Below are 27,065 nucleotides of genomic sequence, written 5' to 3'. Positions count from 1 at the left end.
AGCCATTTTTGACACAAGTCAAAATATGAAAAAGCTGTTTAAACAGCTTTACGGGGAAGCAGTTATTGTTGTTGTTCTTGGAGATGGTGATCTCGTTCTTGATCGTGGGGGTGCATGTTTTAAACGCGCATGCGTCGCAGCTAATCGGACATTTTTTGCATGTATATCGTATATGCACATATCATTTAACTAGACTACCAAGGCCTAATTAGCATCGGTGTGCTACATGCAATTAATCCATTCATCATAGATATCGATACAAGAATCTCATTGACTTAGATGCTGTTTGTAAAAACTAACATTCTGAAAGCATTTGCTATATCGTGGCGACAATTTAGGATGATAAACCCTCTTGAAAAAATGTATGGAAAATTCTTGGAGGTTGCCATTATTTTGTTGAAAATGGAGGAAATGGCCCAAAACTTGCACATAATACCGAATGGTAACTTGTTATCATGAAGCCATGTACTAAGTTTTATTTCAATATGTTGATGAACCGTTTTGAAAAAAAGCCTCGAAAACTCATTTTTGACAGACAAACAGGTTGACAAACAAGCTACAGATAGGGCACAATATGGGCTTATAACACAAGTCTTTTTTTCCTTTTTCTTTATTTTTCCCATGGTCCTTCATCTATTAACAGTAGTCTATATTTATTTATTTATTTTGTTTATTTGATTGGTGTTTTACGCCATACTCAAGAATATTTTACTTATATGACGGCGGCCAGCATTATGGAGGGTGGAAACCGGGCACAGCCCGGGGGGAAACCCACGACCATCCGCAGGTTGCTGACAGACCTTCCCACGGCCGGCCGGAGAGGAAGCCAGCATGAGCTGGACTTGAACTCACAGCAACCGCATTGGTGAGAGACTCATGGGTCATTACGCTGCGCTAGCGCACTAACCGACTGAGCCACCGAGGTCCCCAGTAGTTTACATCAACTACAGTAAAACCTCTACAGTTAAATTAGAGGATACATGAAACGCCTTGGTTTTATTTCTTAATGTGCAGATTATCATGTGTAAAAAAAATATAACACTACAAAAAAAATTTTCAAGTACAGTTCTTAAGGCCCCAGGGGTCAGTCCGAAAATTAAGTAACATGCAGCCGTGACTTCAACTATGATCCCTGTTTAAAAAGAACTCTGAAGGGGAAAGACCAAACAGGTTTGGCCGAATGGGGGCGGGGGTGTGGGGAACAGGGCGAATGGGGGCGGAGGTGTGGGGAACAGGCCGAATGGGGGCGGAGGTGTGGGGAACAGACCGAATGGGGGGTGGGTGTAGGGGCTTGTAGGGGGTGCTAAGCTGGCCCGCAGAAGCTATGCAGTATCTGTGTACATGTCACGTTATCAACATTGTAGCGACACAGTTCGCCTGGCTTGGGGCACTTCGGGGTGGGGGGTCACCGAGTTCCGAGCAAGATCAACGAAGGTGTAATTTCAGAAAAAATCCAACTGTTGACGAAAAAAATTTGCATAATATAAAGGGGTACAAAAAAAAGGAATTTTTTTAGCAAAAATTCTGGAGCACCCTTTTCTTCATTTGCAACAGAAACAATCTTTGTTTTATAATTCCTTTTCATGTATCCTCTAAGGGCCAATAAAGATGAGTAAGTCCTTTTCAAACCCATGTTATTACCTCTAGCAAGAATGTAAAATTTTTTTCCAGCATATTTTTTCTATTTAGCTAACTGAAGTCTGTGAGAAATTTGGATATGTAAGCATTTTGAGTCTTCCTCTAACTGAAAATCAGTGAGTAATTTGGGCATCTAAGAATTCTAAACCATCGGGTAATTGATAATCAGCGAAACATTTACACATCCTGACATTCTAAAATTCAGCTAATTAAAAATCCATGAGAAATTTGGGCGGCTGAGCTCTCAGAGCCTCAGTTAATTGAAAATTTGGGTTTTATGCATTTTTAGCCTTCAGTTAATTGGAAATCAGAAATTTAGCAAATTATGCATTCTAAACCTTTTTGTTTAGTCATCAGTGAGAAATTCAGGAACATAGGCATTCTAAGCCTTCCTTATCTTCATAATCAGTGGGATATTATCCTTCAGCGAAAATGGTGGACAATTCCCAAATATCATGAAAACGCTAAAAAGCCACCCAAGTCTTACAGTATGACACTATAAACAAGTATTAGGGCCAGTTTTCACAAACTTCCTAAGTTCAGTTAATTGCTTTAGCCTGTGTCTTTTTGTTTGTCCAACATGCAGTGTTCCAAGAAGAAGTCAAACAATGCTTTAGTATAAAAAAAAAAAATTTGAAAGTTTCACAAAACTGGGCCAGCTAAGGAAATGCTCTTACAGTACTTCTGTACCAACACAGACCTACTTATAACAACAATAATTTAACAACAACAGCACATTACCGCTGGAATGAAAAATAAATAGATAGAATATCTTACTGCGTAAGTCGATAATTTGATAATTAAAATGTTATTTCTCTGCCATTAATAAATATTCACTGGATAAAAGTGCAGCTACAAAAGATCCGGTAGTCTTAATGCTGGGAGCATAGGGCTGACGCAATTAACCCAGAAGTTAGCACAAGTGGTGTGGTACTGACGTCCCCCGTATGTCAACTTTGACCCCTCTTTGTCCTCATTAAAGGCCTTGCTCCGGGAGTCCATGTTGAGAAGACAGACGCCACAGGCACGCAGCTGCGACGCTGTATCATCTGATTTGAGAATGGCGATTCGATAATCCAGGGAAGATGGATCAGGCTGGAGAAAAACAGAAAACACATGTTAAACCTTGGAGTTTTTTGTACATTTTGGGTGAGAAAGATTTCTCATATGGCTTAGTACAGCAATGATGTCATGTGCTAACACTGCCAGGGTTTTGATCTCATTGAGTACTACTCACCATGATGGGACTAGTGGCGATGAACGCTGTCAGGTTGGTCCATCCAAGGTTAATGGATTTCAGTTCAGTCGTCAGTTTATCTGAGGAAATACCTGTGAAAACAGTGTAAAAGGTGATTTGAACAGATGAAAAAATACTAACAAACCAAGCATAAAACAGATAAGAAACATATAACCAATACACTGAATCAAAGAGATGAAAAATGTACACCCAAAGAATATCCAAAAATGTACTGTAAGATTGTGTAAAATAAAGATTATAGGTAGCAATGACAGAACAACAATAATGCAGGAAAAAAATAAGACAAGTTTTACACCAGGATGGACATTTTATGCTTTTAATTTCTTTAGTTCATCACCTAATCATGAATCAAATATATGAAAAATATATACACCACATCCCCCCCCCCCCCACAAAAGACATGGGCCAAACAGATAAAAAAAGGTGATGTATAAACTCCCCCAAACCACCTTACCTGCTGTCTTCATGGCCAATGATATCCGACAAACTACACGATAAATCTCAACAATTCCTGAAAATGAAAAACAATTTTTATGCTTGTACAACAGACTTTTCAGATTTCAGACCTGGAACACTAGTGTTAAAGTCTTCTTTTCAATCACACTTTCCTGCTCCTAACTCAAACTGTACTGTATACAACATACATAATATCACGAAAGTTACTTTAAATTTGTCTATTTAAGCTCAAGAACATACATAAAAGATTTTCTGGGGATTGTCACTACATTCCAGGATACATGAAAGGTTCTGTAGCACTATAAAGGAATATGAAGATGTAGGTGACTACTACAGAAAGTTTGCGATTACCCCAATTCCTCAACGTTTTCGCAAATGAAAGCGCAGTTTCGGTGCAATTTATGCACATTTGTAATTTGACTTTGGAAAACTACATTGGTTGGATTGGCCAGTTTCAGGGTTTCACAAAAAGTATAATTTTGTTAGTCAACACACAATAATGCCTTCAGAGTATGCTTGAACACCTTGCAAACACGCAAAAAGGTTGAAGAATTGCAGAAGGAAGAATGTGATCTGCATTATATTGGCAGAACAGGTGTATGAACCATTGTAACGTTCCACACAGCTGAACAAAATGTTTAGCTGCAGCAATCAGCTCTGGAAGTCACTGTGTCCATCTGTCTGTATTTCTGTTCGTCAAAAGTTGATGACACGTTATCTTTGCAAGGGACCTTCACTTTATAATGAGGGCCTTCACTTTATAATGAAGGCCTTCGCTTTATAATGAGGGGCCTCATGCACAAGATGATACAAACACTATGCGGTCATTTATGTGGAATTTTGCAGCTAATGCGAATCTGTGAGGGAGTGACTTCTTGGGAATTAACATCGTACTTAAAAATTTGATGATGATTTAGAATGCATGTAATGTGCCGCCTTGTTGCAAGATGGATTTCCACTGCTCTTTCATCTAGAGCTGCTTCACTTGAGACGCCTCACCAAAAGCAAAGTAAGCTGTCCTGCCAGAGCCATTATACTGATACGAGTCAACCAGTCCTTGTACTATCCCCTTCACACTGAACGCCAAGCGAGGAAGTTACAACTTCGTCTTTTAAAGTCTTACGTGTGACTTGAGCCAGGATTGACCTGCTCCTGTAGCGGACGCTCCACCAACTGTGCTAGCGGGGCCGGTTTAGTATAACTGTCCTGGAATACTGAGCACGGCAGACTGTTTGATTTTCGGAGGTGATGTCTTACCCACAAGATAATCCGTGCCTGGTCCACACTGGATGATCTCGCTGCACACTGCTGAACTACTGATAGAGTTGAACACCGCATTTGCATTACTGATCATGTGACTAGCGCTTTCTAAACATCTCTCCCACTCAAACACATGGCGATCACTTCCCTGCCGGGAAAAAAAATGTCAGTCATTAAGCAAACTACTCAAATCTGTACCTAAACAACACATGATGGAGGTGCATGGATGACACGGTCATCCTTCATGTCACTCAACATGAATAACTCAACCTGTGAGTAAACTGACTGGTAGCAGTCATTTGAAATTGGGTCATCTGAGGAAAACAAATCAATCAGTATACAAACAAAATTATTTTTGTGAGAATATTTCACGAAACATACACATTTTCACATTTTAACATAGCAGTTTTGGTTTGGGCGTTCATTTTTTGTTCAGTGTACCTTTCCAAGCAGCGTCCTTTGAGGAAACACAGGGGCTTCTGTGGCTGATGTGGTTAGCACGCCAGCACTGCGCAATGACCCAGGAGTCTCTCACCAATGCGCTTGCTGTGAGTTCAAGTCCAGCTCATGCTGGCTTCCTCGCCAGCTATACGTGGGAAGGTCAACCAGCCACCTACAGATGGTCTTGAGTTTACACTGGGCTCTGCCTGGTTTCCTCCCACCATAATGTTGGTCGCTGTCGTATACGTGAAATATCCTTCAGTACAGTGTAAATCCCGATCAAATAAATAAATGAATTGAGGTAACACAGGGGAGACAACCAGACCATACTCCACACCACATACCTGGACATCCTGTATGACTCCTGAGTAGCGGTCCCCTAAAGCCGGCAGGGTCCCATTCTGGAGCAGGGTCTGAGCACTGACTGGCAGCTGGGACAAGTCTGGCAATACAAGACGAAAGATAAAGAGGACATTACACAATGAAGGTTGAATACCATAAACATCACTTGAGTTCATTAAGTCCTGTATGGTGTAGTATTTTGTTGTGTAATGTTGGAATGTACAGCAGGGCGTAGGCGGACTTGCAATTGTAAGTAACTGGGTACAACTCAACACAGTCTACCTACATGCAAAACTTATGTGTTTTTTGCCTTTTTTTTGACAAACCCTGATATTTGTGAGCGCCTGGAGGTGTCTGATAAGATTCAGTTCCGGTGCATGCAGGTTGGCTACCACTGTCTGCAAATGTGAGCTGATACTCAGCAACATGACTTGTTCGTCATGGCGGGGCCCTTGTACATGATGCGTGAATGTAATGGATATAAAGTCTTTTTTCTTGTGCTTTTATTATCCTTCAGTGAGAGGGATAGACAAAGTTAACGATGTGTTCTGATTATGGCCCTCTCCCTCATCTTACATCTGTGCCTTGCAAGAGGTGTTGTACAAACACGGGCTAAGCCTCCACAAATTGATGAGTATATTTTCCGCCTCACTGGTCCACTTTGTGGTCGCCATTTAAATTGTGTAACTTATGCATGCAGTGCATCGTGTGATGTATCACTGGGAGCAACTGTGACCAATTGGATGCAAGGAAGAGTTCATCAACGAAACTGGGTAAAACTGGATGCTTTGAGTCGCAGAAAAGTAGAACACATTCAGCTCCGAGCAACTGGTTGTTGGTTGTTGTTGTCAGCAGTTGCTGGTTATCACAAGAGCTTGTAGATCAACTAAACCCAGCATTCGATCGAATGCTCCCAGTTGCTTCCAGTTGATCCTAGTTGCTTTCAATCACCAAAAACCCAGCTGCTCTCAGTCACGAGGTTGATCTAGGCCCGGCTTTAAAGTTGATTAAACTTGTAATGCTGAGGTCAGATTGGAACATCATAAAACAAAATGTTTCTTTGTTTGACATCATGGCATCCAGGTGTGAGATATCAAAATGTAATAACAAAAGTGGTATGTCACATGAATAACACTTTTATCAATGAAGGAAATCATAGCATTTCACTTACATACCGGTATAAATAAGATCATTATTCAGATATCTGGTGCTTATGGACTGAAATTGTAGATAAAATACTGTGCACGGTGAAAATTACTGAAAGACTTCAATAGGGTCAACGACTCTGATAATTCACCAAATTAATAGATTATTAATGAGATTTGGGGTGAAAGCCCAGGTAAAACCACAGACAAACCAAGAAAGAAAAGAAGAAACCTTCAAGATCCAAATCATGCTCCCTGCAACAATCTGCCAGTCAAACATCGATACCCTTCCAGGGGTACAGGATTATCAAAATTTAACATTCACTAAAATTAAAAACTTCCCTAATCTTACAGTGCCCTTAATTTCAAAACTAAATTTCACGGCCTGCATCCAAGAACTCCCCATACCTGTTTCCTGTCTTGACTGAGTTACCTCCCCTTGGGGCATTGTCTGCGGTGCATTCGCATCTTCCCCTTCGTCTGGGGACCACTCACGGCTGTCCACTTTCTTGAGATCCAGGCTGTCCAGGGACTTGGACTCAGGATTGACCTTTAAGTCATGACCTTGACCGTATCCCAATGTCTCATCCTGCATATCAAAACTATCCACAGATTTGGATTCCGGGTTGTTGGTCTTCCCTCCTCCGGACTCGAACTCTCCAAATTCTCCACTATTCACTGATTGGCTGTCTGGCTCTGCCAATCGCTGCCCAATGTTTCTTTGCGATACATAACCTAGCTCTAGGCTTGACACAGATTGGCTGTCCTCCTTTTGTTGACCTGGCACGTCAGATTTATCACTGTCTGATGTGTAGACTGTTGATTGGATGTCCTGTTTAAAGGCGGATTTGGAAAACAAGCTTGGTCCCTTTGGGGTAGGACAGAATGATGATGATGTGGATGTTGTTGTTGGCTTAAGGGAATGCTGCTGGTTAAAACTTGTTTCAAATGTAGGAGAGTGAGGGTCTAAAGTAGGGGAGGTATCCCCAAAATGACAGTCCCGAAACTCGTCTTCTGCATCCTCCTGAAAGTCCATGGGGGGTGGTACACGCGACGAGTCGAAATCAACAGCCTGTAGTTCTTTGTCTATGGGACTGTCTTTGATGAGAGAAGGAGATTTCCCAGCTTTAGTAGGAGCGGTTGGTGTCTGTGTGTCCAAAAAGGGTAATGCCCCGTTTCCAGGCCCAACATCGAACACATTTTTCTGGTGAAAATCTTGTTGTTCAAACGCATTTGGTGGTAGATCTGTCATGGCCATGGGTGGGAAGGAGGAATTTGTGTGGGCAGTTTTCATTGGTGGAGGAAAGTATGGCTCTCCATCATCAGTTTTCATTGGCTGAACAATGGTCTCTATCGCAACGGTTCCAGATGGAGGGAAGCTTACTGGTGTTGTTGTTGCAAACTCAGAATAGTCTTTAAAATCTGCCCAGTCATCTTCTGCCGTGTCTGTTTCAATCTGTGGTTCGGTCACATTCACTGGTCCTCCAGGGAGCGCTATTTGTTCAATCACTGGTGAAGAGTCCGTATCGAGCAAAGATTTTGGTTCCGCTGGTTTCTCCTCGTCGACGCTCCAGCCCCTTAACGCCGCATACTTATCCTCTGAATTCTCATCCCCCATCAGGTTCAACTCCGAGGGCTGGCTCTTTGGGGGAGCGGCTTCTTGAAAATCGGCAAAATCATCATCAACTGGCTGCGGACAATGAGCCACCTGTGGCAGGTTTGTCACAGAAACGGCGGAGTGTGGCGCTGTGGAAGCATTGCCCCACGGGGAAGCCCCACCCGACAACCTCACTGGCGGAACACTCCTAGTCACGTGACCCAGCCCTCCATTTGGCCTTTGTGACTGCTTTGCTTTGCGAGGGGAGGTAACTTGGTTGCAAACCGAAGGCTGATCAGCGAATTGCTCCACGTACATGTCAAAGTTTTTAAAGTCTTCGCCCTCTGAGAGATCGGAGTGAGAAAACTGACTAGAATCACTTATTTTGCTTCCACCAGATTTGCCGTCATCAAAGAAGTAGTCATCCAGGCTGTTTGGAGTTGTAGGACCTGAATCAGAAATAGGAAATGGCAAGCGCTGATAAGCATGTATACACTGTAAAAAAAAAAAAAAAAAAAAAAAAAAAACACTGAACAGACCAAAATAACCCCTTCATTAGTTAGTTTTCCCTACAGTTTTCCCTACAACTCCCCTTTAAATGGAAAAAAAAAAAGGACATGGCAATACGAACTGCCCAGATGTAAGCAAGCTGATCTGGCACCAGCATAGCTTAAAAAGATACATGAAAAGGTACGGTAACTTTTAAGAGTTTGGTTTTAAGAAAAATGAAAAAAATAAACATGCATAAAAAAAACTGGAAATAAAATTCTTTGTGTGCATGTATAAGTACTTGTGGAATATTTATTTTATGCACATTTTCTGTTAGATGTCAGGCATATTTGGAAATGACTTAATGAACTGGGAATGCGGCACTCCAAGTTTGCTCTCTTGCCCTGTTTTCACAGCAATCACTGTTGACGTCACCACAGCAGGCTTCTTTATTTCCGGACTCACCACTGAGGCCTTAGTATAACTGTAGTTTAAAGCCATTTTTACATCCCAACAAGTAAGCCGCGTAACTTTTTTTCGTACTTTACATGTTAAGACACATCCTAAACTCTGTAAGTAGAAATAAGACTCAAGCGTTTCATGTATCCTTTAATATTCACGCCAAATTCATGTGGATTATTGGAGAACTTCTCTGGAATTAATTTGAGAATATTTGTCAAAGATACTTTGCCGATGCCAATGTTTGTAGTATGATATAAGCTGGACATGTGATTTTGTACAGGCAACCTAAGAAAAAATAAAAACAAACTTTTCACGTGGAGGACAATAAATCAAAACACTCCAAAACACTTGTCACAAACCACAAATCCCTACTGTATTGTTTACATAAAAATTCCCCCATTTGTGCATTTATGCATGTTTCAATCTACAAAAAGCTAAAATCAAAAACAAATTAAAAATTTTCTTAGTACATGTATTCAGATTTGCAGATTGACAGGTCTTAATACTGCATCCCGTGGGTTGAGCAGTATAGTCTGTATCCAGAAACACCCGCCTGTACGAGAAAACAGAAGCCATGAAGTTCTAAATACTAGCACAACTCACCCCTATATGTAAATCCCCACTGAGAGAGCAAATAGTTATAACCTTATATTTCTGCATTTAGAACTAAACCAATAGTGAAATAGAAGAATTTCATATTAAGAATTTACTGCATCCAAACCTCATGGAGTTTCATGCATTTTCCCACAACCATAAAGCATGCTTCCAATCTCATGCTGTGATACTGTGGATACGTACATGAGAAATGAGGGACAACCCTGTCAACCCTGTATGAGATCCTATACAAACACATGCATAGTTTCCCACACTGACAAGTGCACAGATTCCAAAACCTCACAAATTTAGAATGCACGTGACTGGTTTCTATACCATTCTGACAGACTGCATAGGTTCTTACAGTTATGTCATAAAATGTATAGGTTTCCAGGCCTAGGACCCTTTTCACAAAGCAATTTCAGACATCACCCTAAAACTGAACTCTTAATTATAAGCATCAAATCCATAAAATTTCAAAATCTTCAGCCTTTTCAACCAATGAAGCACTGTTTTCAATGGAATTTATGCATAGTGTAGGGGAGATTCGAGTTGAAACTCTTTTGTCATCTAAGGTAAAAATAGCCCTACTGTCTCACGTGAATGGTGAAAAATGTTAGGCAACCTTTGTTGACAATTTACTGATCACCTGTCTCACCCTTTTCCTGAGGCACACATGACACCTCTTTCCTTCAGGAACTTCCCAAGTTCACAAACATTCAGATTCTCAATCTTCTCTATCATTCCTCCACTCTAAATTACTTTTTATGACACTTTTTTCAGACACCCATGTTCTGTTGAATGTGATGAAAAATAGTTGCCTAACATTTTTGACAGATCACATGATACAGTTGGAATTTTTCTACCTTCAATGATAAAAGAGTTCAATCTCTAAACTCCCTTATTATTATGAAAATGATGTTAAAATTATTTGTTTATGTCATTCAAGAAGTTAAGCTTCACAAAAATTATTTCTCTACACCTCATGGTTTTCTCCGAATGTTTCAAAATATTGGTTGCAGAGGTGGTTGAAAAGGTTGAAGAGTTAGGGTACCATACCCTAAAAGCTTTGTGAAAAAGGAACCTGAAGAGCATAGCTTCTGTGACACCTCAAATGTACACTTATGTATGGACAAGGTAGGTAACTGGTTCTTATTCCACTGACTACATAGATTCCTATAGTGTACCATCAAATGTATACATTCCCAGGTCAAGAGGCCCATGTATTCCCTGACCTCTCAAATTACCAATACCATCCCATCAAATACAGAGGTGATACATAATAAAAAGTGTAATATTAAAAATGCTAGAGTTCAACCACATCTTTCTACACAATCAACTGTGAGCAATTTATTTATTTGATTGGAGTTGCATTACTGTGGGAGAAAACCCTGACCATATGCAGGTTGTGAGCAGACCCTCCCCAGCATGAACTGGATTTGAACGAGCGAGCGAGCAATTACAGCGACCGCATTGTTGAGAGGTTCCTGTCTCATTGTGCTGCACGAGCACACTAACCACTAGGCCACAGAGGCCCCCCCTCAGATCACCAGGGACAAAAGACACTGATCATGGACTACTGCATCTTCTTTGATTGTAGATTTCCTAATAAGCACCTAATGTACTTGTACCTGGCATCACCATTGGTTTATACTACGTTTATTTATTTATTTGATCGGTGTTTTACGCCATGTTCAAAAATATTTCACTTATATGACAGTGGCCAGCATTATGATGTGAGGAAACCAGGCAGAGCCTGGGGGAACCCACCACCATCTGCAGGTTGCTGGCTGACCTTCCTATGAACAGCCGGAGAGGAAGCCAGCATGAGCTGGACTTGAACTCACAGCGACCACATTGGTGAGAGGCTCCTGGGTCACTACGCTCCACTAGCGCGCTAACCAACTGAACCACAGAGGCCCCCGGTTTATACAACATGTATGGTGGGTCTACTGAACTGAAAAAGAAATATGTAGCTAGCATATGTTCAGCATACTGTTGCCAAAATTTCAATATTCTTACACACATTTCAACTGTGTATAGAAGTCAGATGACAATTAATATTGTTTTTGGACAACTGACCATTATTGCCTATATTCTAATAAATTTCAGAATTTCAATAACTGAATCCACTGTGCAGTAAAACGTTGAATCCTCACAGCAAAGGGGAGTCACTTTGTTGTCACAAATCTAACACTTGTCTTACAATAAACAAAGAACAGCAATGATATCACGTAAGCTCTCTGCCCCCAAACAAAGAGGAGATTTTGTGAGGAAGACCAACTATGCTCTCTTTAAACATTCTGAGACTGTCTTTATTTACATGTAAATATTAAACACTGAATTATTTATTTAAGTTGTGTTTTATGCTCTACTTAAGGATGCTGCATTTGAACAACAATGGTTAGGTTTATTGGACTGTGAAGGAAACCGGGCTTAAAATACATGTAGTAAATAATATATAAAAAAACAGATGTCTGTTCGCTGCACAATTTATTTATTTATTTATTTATTTGGTATTTTGCAGTGTACTCAAGAATATCTGACTTATATGATGGCTGCCTACATTATAATGTGAGGAAACCAGGTACGAATTTGTGGGAAACCCTCAACCATCCACGGATTTGCTCGCAGTACAAACCAAAACGATGTCCAAAGTGAGTCTTAAATGAAGGAAAAGCTGTATGCATTACGTTATATTTATTTGATTGGTGTTTTACGCCGTGCTCAAGAATATATCACTGATACGACGACAGCTAGCATAATGGTGGGAGGAAACCGGGCTCTGAAACCCACAACTATCCGCAGGTTGCTGTCAGACCTTCCCTCATACAGCCGCATTACATTATAATTTACAGTACTAAATGACAGCTCAAAATGGTTTCTTCAATTGGAAAAGAATATGAATAAGAGGGAAAGGTGGGGCACAGCAAAGGAAATGTGGATTTAAAAAAAAAAAAAATGATTAAAATTCAAAATAATTGTTAAATGCATACCAAATATGCACACCATATAGGGAATGGTTAGTACTATTTACATTTGGAATAAAGTCTGCATGCATTTTGTTGATCAATGATTATCAGAAAATCAGCATTCTCAAAATCATGCATTGTTAACTCCGTTATTCTATGGAGAGTCCTACAAGTACTGATAATGCATAGATGCAGACAAAAATTTGCATTACGTCACAGACTATGGCTGTCTTGGAGTGACTCATTACGTAATGCACTCTTTACTTAAAATAAACACCTAATGCACTCTTTACTTAAAATAAACACCTAATGCACTCTTTACTTAAAATAAACAAACTACATCTGCATGTCCAGCCGGCTACTAGCTTATCTATGTGTTATAAACCACTCTCATCTAGATTCGTTTTATTGATCGCTCCACAAGAGATCTATAAATATTAACCTGTGAAAACCTGAAACCATAAAAATGCAGGCCAGTTTCCCAGGTCTCTGCAAACAACCACTCTCTAAAAATTCTAAGGTTTCAATCATTTATCAAGACAAAGATGACACTTTTTCTACAAAAAAAAGCTATTCTCTTACTCTGGCTGCAGCCTATACTTATCTATTTATACGAAAAACTATTCCATGACTGCAGTGCATATTCATCCATCAACAACCACTCCTTTACTATGGATTTATTTGCCTATTTTTCCTTACAAAGGCTACATAGGTCTATTTTTCATTATGAACAACCATTCCTTTACTAAGGATTTATTTGCCTATTTTTTCTTTTAAAGGATAAGACCTCCAAAAATTGAAGCAGGCATCACTGAATAGATTGCATTACTAAGATTATATACATATAGTCCTATTTTAGGTTTGAACAAAACTTCCTTTACCAAGAGTAAATAGGCCTTCTACCAACCGTTACAAGAGCTACGTAACATGTAATTCTCTATGAACAATTTCCTTTCCAAGGGTTTAAAAGCCTATTTCCTCTATGAACAACATTTTCTTGACTAAATCTACAAGCATCTACTTTTATGTATGAACAACTTTTAACTTGCTAAGGCTACAAAGACCTATTTTTCTCTAAGAACAACCATTCCTCAACCAAGGTTGCAGCCTATTTTCCCTCACAAACAACCATTCCTTTACCACAATCAATCATTCAATTTAAAAAGTTCTCTCCCATGCACAGTGAGTATAAGGCTACCTATAACCACACCAATCCCACATTTGGCTAGCAAGCAGTATCAGGATTGGGAAGAAAAATGTGGAGGACAAAAAGAAAATACCTTTCTTTTTAGATAGAGTTGGAACTGAGTGAGTAGTGTACTGGCCACCTGAAATAAGGGGCAGGAGCAAAACAAGATCAAACTTCAGAAAACAAAAACAAAAAATGAAAACAAAAACAAAGAGGCTGAAACAGAAAGATGCTTTTTTTTTTTGCATGAAGATATAGAATCTAAAGTTATCCAAAGCCATATTCTGTATGGGAGTCAGTTCAAAAGTCACTCCCCTTTTTTCAAGGCAAAGAAAGCAGTAACATGAAGTATACATCAGACAGATCATTTGGGAAACTGATCATTAAACTATGTCTTGTAAATCAGATAGATTTATTTTGTGATTTTTTGATATGGTCAGAAAACGGCCATAATCAAATTCAATTTCATTCATTTGAAAAATTCTAAAAATATAAATCAATCTGTCTTCCTGGACAGTGTTTAGCAGTCTTTCATCAGACAATATACTTCTCGTTAGTATTTTCTTTGCCTTCAGTGAGGTGAACAAAACTAACGATTCGATATATGTGCTGAATTAAGCCAAAACCTGACATTTAATGTTCTCATTTTCTGCAGACAGTACCACTTATACTAACATTTTTCTAAAGGCAACCTGTTGGCCAACATCGAGCCTGCCAGAGGGTTGCTTCTGGTACAGCTGTGGTATGAGTGTGGTAAAACTGAAAAAAATATTCTAGCTAGCTACAGGTAACCACCACAATTAACCGAATACCAATACTGATAAAGCCTAGGGCTACATGTAGGTGAAAAGTAGTGGAATGCTGTAAGTCTGTTCTTAGTGCACTGGAGGTGAGCTAGTGGCTTACTAGTGTCTTGCTTTGATTATTGTAGAACAATGATGGAGTCAATGCTGTATTGAAATGATTATTACCTTTCTGTTTTGAGCCACATCAGTAAAGATGATGCATGGCAGAAACCATTACACCTAGTTATAAACAGAAAATGACCTTAATTTGCTGGCAACCAAGGAGCAATGTGCTTTTAGTCTTAAGCAGTGATCACCTTGCAACTCCGAGCCAAAGAGTCCATTGAGCCAGAGAGCCCACAGTTAGTGAGCCCTCCAAGCCAGACAGCCCACTGAATCAGAGAGCCCATTGAAGCAGAGAGCCCTCTGAGCTATTGAGCCCAATGAGACAAAGGCGCCAATGAGCAAAATTGTCTGCTAAGCCTAGTGAGCAATACTGCTGAACCTGTAATCTGGTGAATTGAGCCTTTGAGATGGCTGACATATCACTGTTTTCATATACATGTATCCTTCTATCAGACAGAGCAGGTATCCTTCTATCAGACAGAGAAGGTATCCTTCTATCAGACAGAGCAGGTATCCTTCTATCAGACAGAGCAGGTATCATTCTATCAGACAGAGAAGGTATCCTTCTATCAGACAGAGCAAGTATCCTTCTATCAGACAGAGCAGGTATCCTTCTATCAGACAGAGCAAGTATCCTTCTATCAGACAGAGCAGGTATCTTTCTATCAGACAGAGCAGGTATCCTTCTATCAGACAGAGCAGGTATCTTTCTATCAGAGAGAGCAGGTATCATTCTATCAGACAGAGAAGGTATCCTTCTATCAGACAGAGCAGGTATCCTTCTATCAGACAGAGCAAGTATCCTTCTATCAGACAGAGCAGGTATCTTTCTATCAGACAGAGCAGGTATCCTTCTATCAGACAGAGCAGGTACACTACTCACTTGAGGAGTCATCGCTGCAGAAGAAGTTTGTCACATTAGAGTGTTGTTCTTCAGGGCTTAGATTATCTTCCAATCTCAGCGGGCTCGGCACAGCTGACCTGTAACATAACAGTACATGTAGGACCACATTCCTGACAATGGCCACATTGTTCGCCAACATACAGAATATCAAAAATGTCTTCAAGACTCGGGGGTAACACTGATCTTTTTTTTTTTTTCCATGCAAAACTGATCTGAGGTTTTCATTATTACATATACGCACCAGCACAAGAGAAAAAATTCTCGATTTCTCTATTGTTCTAGTCCAACTGCAATTGCAAAGTTCATCTAGTCTAGCATTAGATATAGTCTCCATACCCTTGATGAAAATGAAAGCTGGAAACTGCATTTGAAATACATGCAGAAAGATGTAGATATTAAGAAGTGTTTTCTTTTTTAAATATACTGGTAAACAATGTCACAAATGTGTCTCTTCCTATATTATGTAAATTTATTTATTAATTTGGTGTTTTAGGCCGTACTCAGGAATACTTCACTTATACAAAGGCTGCCAGAATTTGAGGAAACCACGACCACCGGCAGGTTATATTATGCAAATGACAGGCTATGATCAGTAGCTGACACACTTCATAATACATGTTTCATTATAACATGGTATGCGGATTTGTCCCCCAACAAAAAAGATATTATGAGCAAGAGTTGTATATAGTTAGAAAAAAGTCTGTGGAGTGTTCATAAAACACATATGTCCCATTTTTTGTGCAAAGTACAAAGTCCAAAATCTGAAAAAATGAAGACAAAAAATGGAAAAACCAAAGCCCCGAAAAGTTCAAAAAGGAATCAGGTCAGGTACACAATAAATTTATCATCATTTGTTCGAAAAGTCGCACACCCTATGGAATTATTGCATGTTGCATGGTCAGTTTTACTGGTGGAGGAAACCAGAGTGCCTGAAGGAAACCAGAGTGCCTGCAGAAAACCAGAGTGCCTGAAGGAAACCCTTGCACTGGACAAACCTCCCGACTTAAAGCCACAGTCTTAAAAGCAAGAGATGGATTTAAACATGCGACTTCACTGGCACAGTGAGCCAGTGCATTTATCAGAGAGGCCATCGAATGCTGAGCAAACTTTAACAATACCTGTACATGTTCACATGCAACATACCTGGGTTTGCTCACTGGGCTATCCTTGATTTGCTCCGCGGCCTTAAAGTCCCCAAAGTCATCAGCTAAAACCACAATAAATCAGAGTTACCTGCCACACATTTACATGTTCTGTACTTTGTTAGCGCTCCAATTTCTCGGGCGGGTGGGGGCCTCAGTGGCTCAGTTGGTTAGCGCACTACCGCAGCGTAATGACCCAGGAGTCTCTCACCAATGCCGTCGTTGTGAGTTCAAGTCCAGCTCATGCTGGCTTTCTCTCCGGCCGTATGTGGGAAGGTCTGTCAGCTACCTGCGGATGGTCGTGGGTTTCCCCCAGGCTCTGCCCGGTTTCCACCCACCATAATGCTGGCCGCCGTCGTATAAGTGAAATATTCTTGAGTACGGCGTAAAACACCAATCAAAAAAAAAAAAAAAAAAAAAAAATCTCGGGCGGGCAGCATGTAATTCTGTGTATTTTAGGGCCTTAGGCCATCTCACAAAACAATGACATTAAATCACATAACAATTCATAAAACCAAGGTATTACCCGTCTTGCATTTGCCCTAAAAGTTTAAGCATTTTATAAGACATCATCAAATATTAATTTTGGCGCTGAAGCTCACATTTTCCATCGCATCTATAATCTCCCCCCCCCCCCCAACCTTCGAAACAAACTTCAAAACACCTTTCTAAGATTGACAGAGCTCTCTTAAGCAACTTTTATAGTTGTGATCAAAATTTTAGGTCAAAAACAGTGATATTTTTTATACTTCCATTTTCAAATATGGTTGCGGGTCATGGCCACATGTTTGCACAGTCTGACATTTCTTGCAGATCAGTTATCTTGCAACAATGTGGGAAAGTTCAGTAGGAAATTGTGGACTATGGGGCTCTTTGCACAGTCTGACATTTCCTGCAGGTCACTTATCTTGCAACAATGTGGGAAAGTTCAGTAGGAAATTGTGGACTATGGGGCTCTTTGCACAGTCTGACATTTCCTGCAGATCACTTATCTTGCAACAATGTGGGAAAGTTCAGTAGGAAATTGTGGACTATAGGCTGTTTCCACGGCAGACATTTGCTGAAGATCAGTTATCTTGCAACAATGTGGGAAAGTTCAGTAGTAAATTGTGGACTATAGGGCTGTTTGCACAGTCTGACATTTCCTGCAGACCACTTATCTTGCAACAATGTGGGAAAGTTCAGTAGTAAATTGTGGACTATGGGGCTCTTTGCACAGTCTGACATTTGCTGCAGACCACTTATCTTGCAACAATGTGGGAAAGTTCAGTAGGAAATTGTGGATTATGGGGCCTTAACATTCTGCTTTATCCACTAAAAAAAAACAGGCTGCAGTTATAGAAGTGAAAATTTCTTAGTATAGCATCAAAGGCCAAAACTGACCATAAATGACATACACATATAAATGCTGATATTTTATCATAATGTTATATATTAATAACATTTGAAAAAAAAATTCATGATAAACAAGGAAAATTTTGGCATGCTTTTTCATTCATCAGTTTTAACAAAGAATAGTTTAAGGTACAAAATATAAACATATAAAAACAGAAATATACACATAAGCAGATATAAAAGTTTTACCTGCAGGAGTTGCAGGCCCTTGCTGAAAATCTGTAAACTCCATATCAGCCCTGTCAGCCTCCACCTCTGGTGCAACTGTGGAAGATGGCAGAACTGCTGGGCCTGATCTGGAGGTTGGTATACCTGTAGAACCTGCTCCTGGGACAGCCTTAACACCACCACTTGTTACTGGAACTGTTTGTGCTTGAGAAAGAACATGAAGACAGATTTTACGTAATTGATTTATTCACTCATTTATTTATTTATCAGAGAAAAAAAAAATTTGTCATACATTATACGACACCGGTCAAGTTTATGGGTGGAGGGCAATGGATTTGATTCATTTATTTATTTGATTGGTGTTTTTACACCGTACTCAAGAATATTTCACTTATACGACGACCAGCATTATGGTGGACGGAAACCGGGCAGAGCCCGGGGGAAACCCACAATCATCTGCAGGGTGCTGACAGGCCTTCTCACTAATGGCCGGCGAGGAAGCCAGCATGAGCTGGACTTGAACTCACAGCGACCAGAGGGCAAATGGGGTGCAAGAAGTAAAACACACCTCTTTACCCGATATCCAAGCCTCCTGATTCTGCCTTAGGTTTTCTCTTTAGCTGAAGATTTTGGCTTGTTGACTTACTTAATTACTTAATTTTCCTACCACTAAAATAGCAGTAAATATTTCCAGAAAAATATATTAATTAAGGTACCCTATATGACCTAAAATTTCACCCCCGAAAATGCATTTTTAGAGGCAAATAAATGTCACAAAATATTACTTTTGGTGCTGAAACAATTTTCCAGTAGAATATCATCCCATGTTGTAAGAAACCCTCAAAACACCTTTCTAAAATCACTAGACCTCTCAGAATCAGGAAAAAAGGGCAAGTTAGTCAGGGATGAAATTTATGATCATTTAGGGTATTAACTGAGAACAGCACTTCAAATGGATTTGTCCACAAAGATACAATGTGCCACTGTACAAATTTTTCAACTGTTACTGCATTACCTTGTGATACTGCCTGAGCTTGTTGATTGACAGGTTGTTGTTGAGGCGTGGGTGTGGCCTGACTGTTTGGTCCCAAATATGGAATTGGAGGGGCGGGGCATTGAGCAAGGATGGCAAGTGATGGAATGTTGTAGTTGTTCTGTATAACACAAGAGAGCTCAAACACTAACAAGAAGTAATGTGCTTTAAGTAATACGTGTGCTACTTAATTATGAGTAAGTGAGTGCTTGGGTTATAACGTCATACTTAACAATTTTATGACGACACAGGAATCCATAGAGTGCATGTAATGTGCCTCCTTGTTGCAAGATGGATTTCCACCGCTCTTTTATCTTTTCACTGAGACGCCTTACTAAAGACAAGTAAGCTATCCCCTTAATGCTGAACGCCAAGGGAGGAAGTTACAACTTCCTCTTTTAAGGTTTTAGGTGTGACTCGACTCAGGATTGATCTTGAATCTACCACTCCCAAAGCAGACGCTCTACCAACTGTGCTATCGGGGCCGGTACTTAATTATGAAGTTCAATGTTTATTCTACAGTCTGTTAACGTCAGTAGTACATACATACATGTCTGTCAGATGAAATCTTACATTGATGTTTTACATCAGCACAAATTCATGTCTTTTAATTGCAGAACGATCAGTCAAATGGATTTTATTCATTCATTTATTTTTGTTTGCTGTTTAAAATCACACTCCAGAATTTTTAAATGATGGTGGACAGTTCATGAGTTTTGGAAACCAGTGTCTCTGGAGTAAACCACTGACCACTGGCAATTTACTGACAAACCGTCTGTGACAATACCTGTACATCATGCTCGTGGTAAACAAAGGTTCCAAGCAAACTTGATTTAAGATCACACAAGGCTGTGCTTTGAAAATGTTTTTTGCTATAAAAGTCCTCGAGAACAACAGGGGCAAGAGAATCATGAATACCCTTGTCAAAGAATGGGATTAAACTCATTTCTTGGTAAAACTGTTATTCAAAGACAAAAAATTTAACCACACAGTCAATCTTCACTCTATTTGATAGGTGAGTAACATGTTTCATATAATGCATATGATTTCACAAAGTATTTCAATTAGGTGTTTTGATTAGGTTTAAGAAAGCAGAAAAGAGGCAGATCCCAGAGAACACCTACACACCTAACCAGGTATCTGATAAACCTCTTGATAATGAGACAAAGGCCTGACTTTCACTTTTGCTTTTAACTTACCTGTGCGAGAGCTATCATGGCCAACACCATATAAAGTTCTGAGGGCTGGAGTTGCCCGGGAGTGGAGCGATTGGCCAATCCCCATATGTGACCGAGCCCTTCTCGGCTCAACCCACTCAGGAGTAATATTGGATACAGCCGTTCTGTGGAGATTTTACCATCTCTGAAACAATATGAGGACAGAGAATGAGTTACAAAAGAACACAAAAACAAGCTAATTGAAGGAATTTGTGTCACTGTTAAAAATGTCAAAACTGTGTAAAGCAAGCTGTTGTTTTTAAGCTAATGTCAAAGGCCGCGAAATAAAAATGCAGCAAATTTCACCAAACTTGGAGTTATTGTGCAGAAACCAATGACCAATCAAAATCAAAGAAATAGTTAAATATGCAAAACTTATGCATGGATTGGAGTGGTTTTTTGAACCTGATATGCCAAAAAATGAGACATGCAACCCAAAGAGAGACAGACGTAGAGACAAATTAAATATTTGCTGTCCAACGCAGGGTTTGAACTCGAACCTCGTATCTCCTAGTGAATGAGAAACAAGGATCTTCACTTCCCTCTAGGGAGTAACTGTTTATATGTCTACACTGTTTACTTACACAGTGACAGCCTCCTCCACCTGCCTGTAGAGTGGGGGCAGGGCGTCAGGGGTGTGGCACCATTGTGGGGGAGTTTCAGCTGGGGCAGCCGATTGTTCAGAAGGTGCTACGCCACTTGGGGCCTTCACAGGGGGTGCTGGAGAAAACCAGAACAGAAATTAATATGATGGCGATCTTAACATATCTGAGAATGAGGGAAGCATTGAATTCACATTCACATATTTGCTGATCTGGGTTTCCTTTTGAAACAAAATATTGTTTAAACTATAAAACTAAACAAATAGATAAGTGCTAAAAAGAATAATACTGAATCCAACATAATTAACTTTTTCATCTATTTAATAGATTTTAAATCTATTTCATAGATTTATACAGAGCAAAAAACCTAGTGTTGTTAAGTTCAACTTAACAACACATTTTGCCTTATTCTGAGAGTTCCTTTGATCTTAGAAAAGTATTTTGAGGTTTTGTCCTTAGGAAGATATACATATACCCTAACTGACGTTAATTTTGCCCACAAAAGGTGCATTTGTAGAGGCAAATATATGTCACAAAATATTATTTTTGGTCTTGAAACTTTTAATTTCCCGGTAGAATATCATCCAATGTTCAAAGCAAACCTCAAAACATCTTTATAAAATCCACAGAACTCTCAGAATCAGGAAAAATGGACAAGTTAGTCATGGACAAAATTTATGGTGATTTAGGGTAGTACACACAATGTTGGTAATATTTACCCATACCTTGACCCTGGAAGAGCCCGCCCAGGTTTTCCGGAACGCCCCAATTTCTTGACTTCTGACTCTGCTGGTGCGTGAGGGCTGTGGTGTGGTGGGGGGTGGGGACAATACTCTTTATCGCCTTCTTCTGGTGGAAGTGTTTGGCTTGTTTAGGGGCTGTGAGATCAGAGCACTCCATCATCATGGACATCAGATCTGAAAGTGGGAAGAAAACCCAACAGAATTGATCATTTACTCTATTCTACTGGTGTTTTGCACGTTGTTATAAGACTTGACCCAGCACTCATTTATAGTAAAACTGACACGAGTCTTGATAATCCAAACATTACCAAGAAACTGACAGCAGACAGAACGCTGACTCCACTGATGTAAGGTCATACCTTGAAATGTGCACACTGACTATTCACAGGGCATTTCTTCATCTTTCAGCTACTAGCAGTTCTCTCTCATGTGGCCTATATTTACACTGTCTGATAGTTTACATTCTGATGCAATGCAAACGTTAAATTTGCACTGTTTTGTTTACAAAGAACAACCATAATGGGCGCACAACTTTGCCTCTATTCATGCATGCTACAGTTATCTCCCCTGGAAATCAAAAGACTTTCACTTTCTGTTTACCTTTCTCTGGACGCTGTTCTTTCTTCTCCATGACTGGGACATTGGCCTGTGGAGCTGTGGCCGCTGGGTGTGGTGTCTGGGTGGGGTGCGAGCCTGAAGGTTGTACTCCGGGTGGTTGGGCTGCTGTGCTGGGTAGTGATGCCTTCTGTGCTGTGGGCTGCGCTGCAGGTTGAGCTGTCATAAAATCACCAAACCCATCATCATCCACTGCCATATTGGATGTACCTGATTGAAAACAAGGGTGAAAGTGTGAAAATACACAAAATTTCTTTTTCTTGAAGACCACTGAACTTTGGAAAAATTGATTCATTTGGGCAGCTGGCACAGTGGTTAGAGCTGGGATATATGATACTATACATGATATTGTATCCCAAGTTAGAAGCACTTGTCTTTCAATTTGCTAGAAGACTGAAGTGCTGGTTCAAAACCGGGCTTGGGCAGGGAAGTTTCAGATTTTTCTGCTCTCACTGCTTGTACAACCGTTTGCACAGTCTTCCATAAATATTTCTTTATTTATTTGGTGTTTTATGCCAGACTCAAGAATATTTCACTTATACGACAGCGGCCAGCATTATGGTGGGTGGAAACTGGGCAGCACCCGGGGGAACCCACAACCATCCGCAGGCTGCTATACGGCTGGAGAGGAAGCCTGCATGAGCTGGACTTGAACTCATAGTGCCTGCATTGATGAGAGGCTCCGTGGTCAAAACACTGCGCTAGCACGCTAACCAACTTAGCCATAGAGATTTTTCTGCTCTCACTGCGTGTGAGGGCCTTGGTGACAATATACAGTCACCTTGTATAACCGTTTGCACAGTCTCCCATAAATATAATGTGCGTATAATTGTTTGTCACACACGGAAAAGTCTGTCAGTAAATTACCAAACATTTTCACCGGTCACCCTGACTTCTTCCACCCCTAAAACTGAATGCCATACTTGAGGGTAGCGTTAAGCAACAATCAATTAGATAAATATTTCAGTCACGTCATAATGGAGCTTCTATGTGGCCGGCCAGACAACATATTTACAGTTCTGCCTCACTCAATTCAGAAGTTCACCTCAATAAAAAAAAAAACAGCTGAGGAAAACTATTTTGCTTCATTAAAAAATTAGGGTGGGGGGGGGGGGGAGAGTCTATTTGCCTCAGCAAAAAAACTACTGCGATAAACTATTCTGCATCTACATTCAAGGAGTCACGGCTGTCAGAGTACCCTTTAATTTCAATTTTTCACATAAAATCCTCAAATATATTCAAACTAACTGGGATCCAGTCACTTTCACTAGCCCTTGTGTATTAAATTTCTCATAACTTTTCACCAATGACACTGTCTTACTAAAATAACTTACGATATAAATTTTTTCATTTTATAATGAAAGTTTAAAGTCAAAGACACCATTATCAACTTCATTGCAAACTCTGAAAATGTCAGCAAAGGCATACATGTAAACTGAAAAGCTCTGAAAAGTCTTCCTAACCATTAAAACTCCAGCCAAAAGTTTTTTTTTTGTTTTTTTTTTTTTTGCACAAAAGTGGGCGAGATTTAAATATGACTGTGTTGAGTTTTCAATGAGTCTTGTCTATATATTGCAGTGGATGAGTACAGTTAAGGGACATAACACAGACTAAATTCACTCCTATGCAGAGTAGGCTGACTACTAACTGGATGCAACAGGCTTCTGTTTGGGTCTTTCCGCTTTCCCGAACATGGACTCAATCAAACGATCAGCATTGACCTCTGACCTCCCTGCAGGACCGACGCGACCAAAGCTCTGCAGCTTCATTCGCTGTTCTTGGTACTGTCGTTGTTTGCGTAACTGGTCCTCTTGTTCTCGAATTTCTTCAGGGGTTCTGGAGAGTGGAGGGGAAGAAAATTCAATACACATTGCTTTAAACCTGGCCGTAGGACGACTTGAAATCAAAAGCAACTGGGTCCAACTGGACAAAGTCAGCCTGCATAGAATCACTTATGTCGAAAAGTTTGACAAAATCTTGCGAGTATGACCAACTGCATACAAGTACACCCAGATCAATGTAACTGGAGACAAGAGTCGCAGAACGTGTATAACCTCCTCTGACATTGAAAACAAGATTTAGTCTTCTCTTAACAACCATTTAAATTGGTGTGGCCTTTAGTTGAAGTGCTGATCTCAATCTAACCAAATAAGTTATTTATTTGATCGATGATTACTAGCAGTACTCAAGATTATTTCATTTATACGACGACGGCCAGCATTACGGTGGGAAGAAACCGGGCAGAGTTCTAGATTTCACAGAATGATTTATCTCCCCTAAATCCAACCAAGCCTCTTACCTGTGCCTAGCTCGGAAGTTCTGTGCCATTTGTGGGGAGTAGGCAGGTGGGGCGATGGGTGGGCGTGTCATCATGGGCATGGGCATACGAGGCATGAAACCAGGCTGAGAAAAAAAAAAAAAGCTTCAGGTTTCTAACAGATGGCAACATCAGTCAGCTTCATTATGCTCGTTCAAAGGCACGTAGTTTCAGTTTGACAATGATTTATTTTTTAATTATTTATTTACTCACTTCATTGCTGTTACAGTACCATAATGTAGCATATTTCACTTATTTGATGGCAGTCATTTTCACAGGAGGTGAACAGTCCACCTTGGACAAGTCACAGGTGGTGAACAGTCCACCTTTGACAAGTCACAGGAGGTGAACAACCCACCTTTGACAGGTGGTGAATAAACCACCTTTTACAAGTCACAGGAGGTGAACAACCCACCTTTGACAAGTCACAGGAGGTGAACAACCCATCTTTGACGGGTGGTGAACAACCCACCTTTTACAAGTCACAGGAGGTGAACAACCCATCTTTGACAGGTGGTGAACAACCCACCTTTTACAAGTTACTGCATCATAAAACTTTCCCACCTGTGATGTATAGATATGCACAACTGATATGCAACAGATATAAAAGATAATGGAAACTGACAACACAAGCATCAACAGACACTTATTATCACCGAGGCCTTCGTGAGCAGTAAAGTACATCTAATACCAGTTGGGTGGGCCACACATGAACTAATGACTTTACATATTTTTTAATGAAAAAAATTATAAATTGGAAACTGGATATAAAAAGTGCACCTGATCTGAAACTGAACCAGGTATACATAAAGTTAGATTAAATTTAGCTAAATTAGACTAAATTTAGCTTTTCATAATGAAGTGCTAATATTATCCAATACATTATGAAGTGCTTACCTGCATGTTGTACATGGGTTGCCTCATGGGCGCAGCTGCTGTTGGAAGTTGTGCCCCGTGGGGCATCATACCAGGAGGGTATCCTCCCATTGGCTGCATAAAACGCCCTGCCATCATATCCATCCCTCCTGGAACAGTCGAAACAGACACAGCGACTATTAGCTTTATTTTCATTGGTTTTAAATGACAAAATATAATTTAACCTTAGTTATTTTCAGAATAGAAGTGGAAACAGACATCCATGCAAATGGCCACAGCAATTTTGTACTGACGAACATAACTCTGTAAATCGACTTCTAATCTGGAATTCTTACGAACCCAAGAGGTGGTCACAAAAACCCACTGTACAAAACTTATTTTGATGTGTCTTTTTCTCTTTAAGGAAAAATCAAAAAAAAAAAATATTACAGATCAAATTAGCAACTATCTTTTTGCACTCGTTCACCTGTTATTTTTATGTTTTCTCCACTTTCAATATTGAAGCCATCATAAATTAACTTACCCGGCTGGAATCCTGGGAGGCCCATGTTTCTGAAAATAATAAAAAAATTATCTGTTTAATCCGTTGATAAAAAAGACTTATCTACAAAGAAACAATGGCCTAATTTGCAGTTAAACAAGAAAATGAAATTCAATTAAATAATGGCCTTCAAAGGAGTCTCTAAAAATAGTTTCCAGACATGAAAGCTGTTTTGTATTGTCAGTGTCATAACTTGGAACTTCAACATCATCAATTACTGTTTCAAAATGAGCTGACAGTATAATAATACATGTAGCTGTATAGATATAATCCATCTCAAAATTGACATTGTTTTGGTGCGAATTTCAAAAATGCCAAAATGACTGTGCACGGTCTTAAATTAGAGTGTATTTTTATTGCCTGGATGACAACAATCCATGATTCCATAAAACAGCGACATATATTCATTTAAAATAAAATCCAGCCCGGATGCAACAGTTTACTTCACAACTTTTCAACCACTGTATTTCACGTACAATTGCGTTTTTTTTTTTCGAGTGACACATTTTGCTTTATCTCACTGATTCACTGATTCAGAGATTTTTTGAGAAGTTTGACTAAATTTTTATCATCAAAACTTTAGTGCTGACAGACAAGAAAAAGTATGATTTTCAGGTCTTCTGAACGTGCATTTATTGCAGGCCATACTCAAGATGAAAAAAAAGAGTATTTTCAGCACTGTTTATGAAATGCTGCCCATATATGTAATGTTACAGTCTGGTTTTAACACTGAGCAAAATACTGGCACTCTAAATGGC

The 27,065-nt window shown here is 39.8% G+C and overlaps 1 protein-coding gene across 1 annotated transcript; it reads right to left on the bottom strand.

Annotated features, from left to right (window-relative positions):
- Window positions 1-1,188: 1,188 nt before the first annotated feature.
- On the bottom strand, window positions 1,189-26,314 carry LOC135476863 (synergin gamma-like). Its single transcript, XM_064757007.1, has 19 exons — window positions 26,290-26,314; window positions 25,788-25,915; window positions 24,873-24,976; window positions 24,222-24,409; window positions 22,559-22,783; window positions 21,941-22,132; window positions 21,198-21,333; window positions 20,596-20,758; window positions 19,379-19,517; window positions 18,385-18,567; window positions 16,802-16,865; window positions 15,638-15,735; window positions 13,935-13,982; window positions 6,949-8,586; window positions 5,398-5,495; window positions 4,610-4,760; window positions 3,351-3,407; window positions 2,876-2,967; window positions 1,189-2,733 (listed from the first exon to the last, which is right to left on the bottom strand). The coding sequence occupies exons 1-19, from the start codon at window positions 26,312-26,314 to the stop codon at window positions 2,491-2,493; spliced, it is 3,972 nt and encodes a 1,323-aa protein (XP_064613077.1). The 3' UTR covers window positions 1,189-2,490.
- Between the last annotated feature and the right edge of the window lie 751 nt (window positions 26,315-27,065).

Source organism: Liolophura sinensis, chromosome 10 (genome assembly GCF_032854445.1).
Source record: "Liolophura sinensis isolate JHLJ2023 chromosome 10, CUHK_Ljap_v2, whole genome shotgun sequence".
Classification (NCBI taxonomy): domain Eukaryota; kingdom Metazoa; phylum Mollusca; class Polyplacophora; order Chitonida; family Chitonidae; genus Liolophura; species Liolophura sinensis.
Note: the sequence above shows the minus strand (reverse complement) of the source record. Positions and strands in the feature narration are given on the sequence as shown.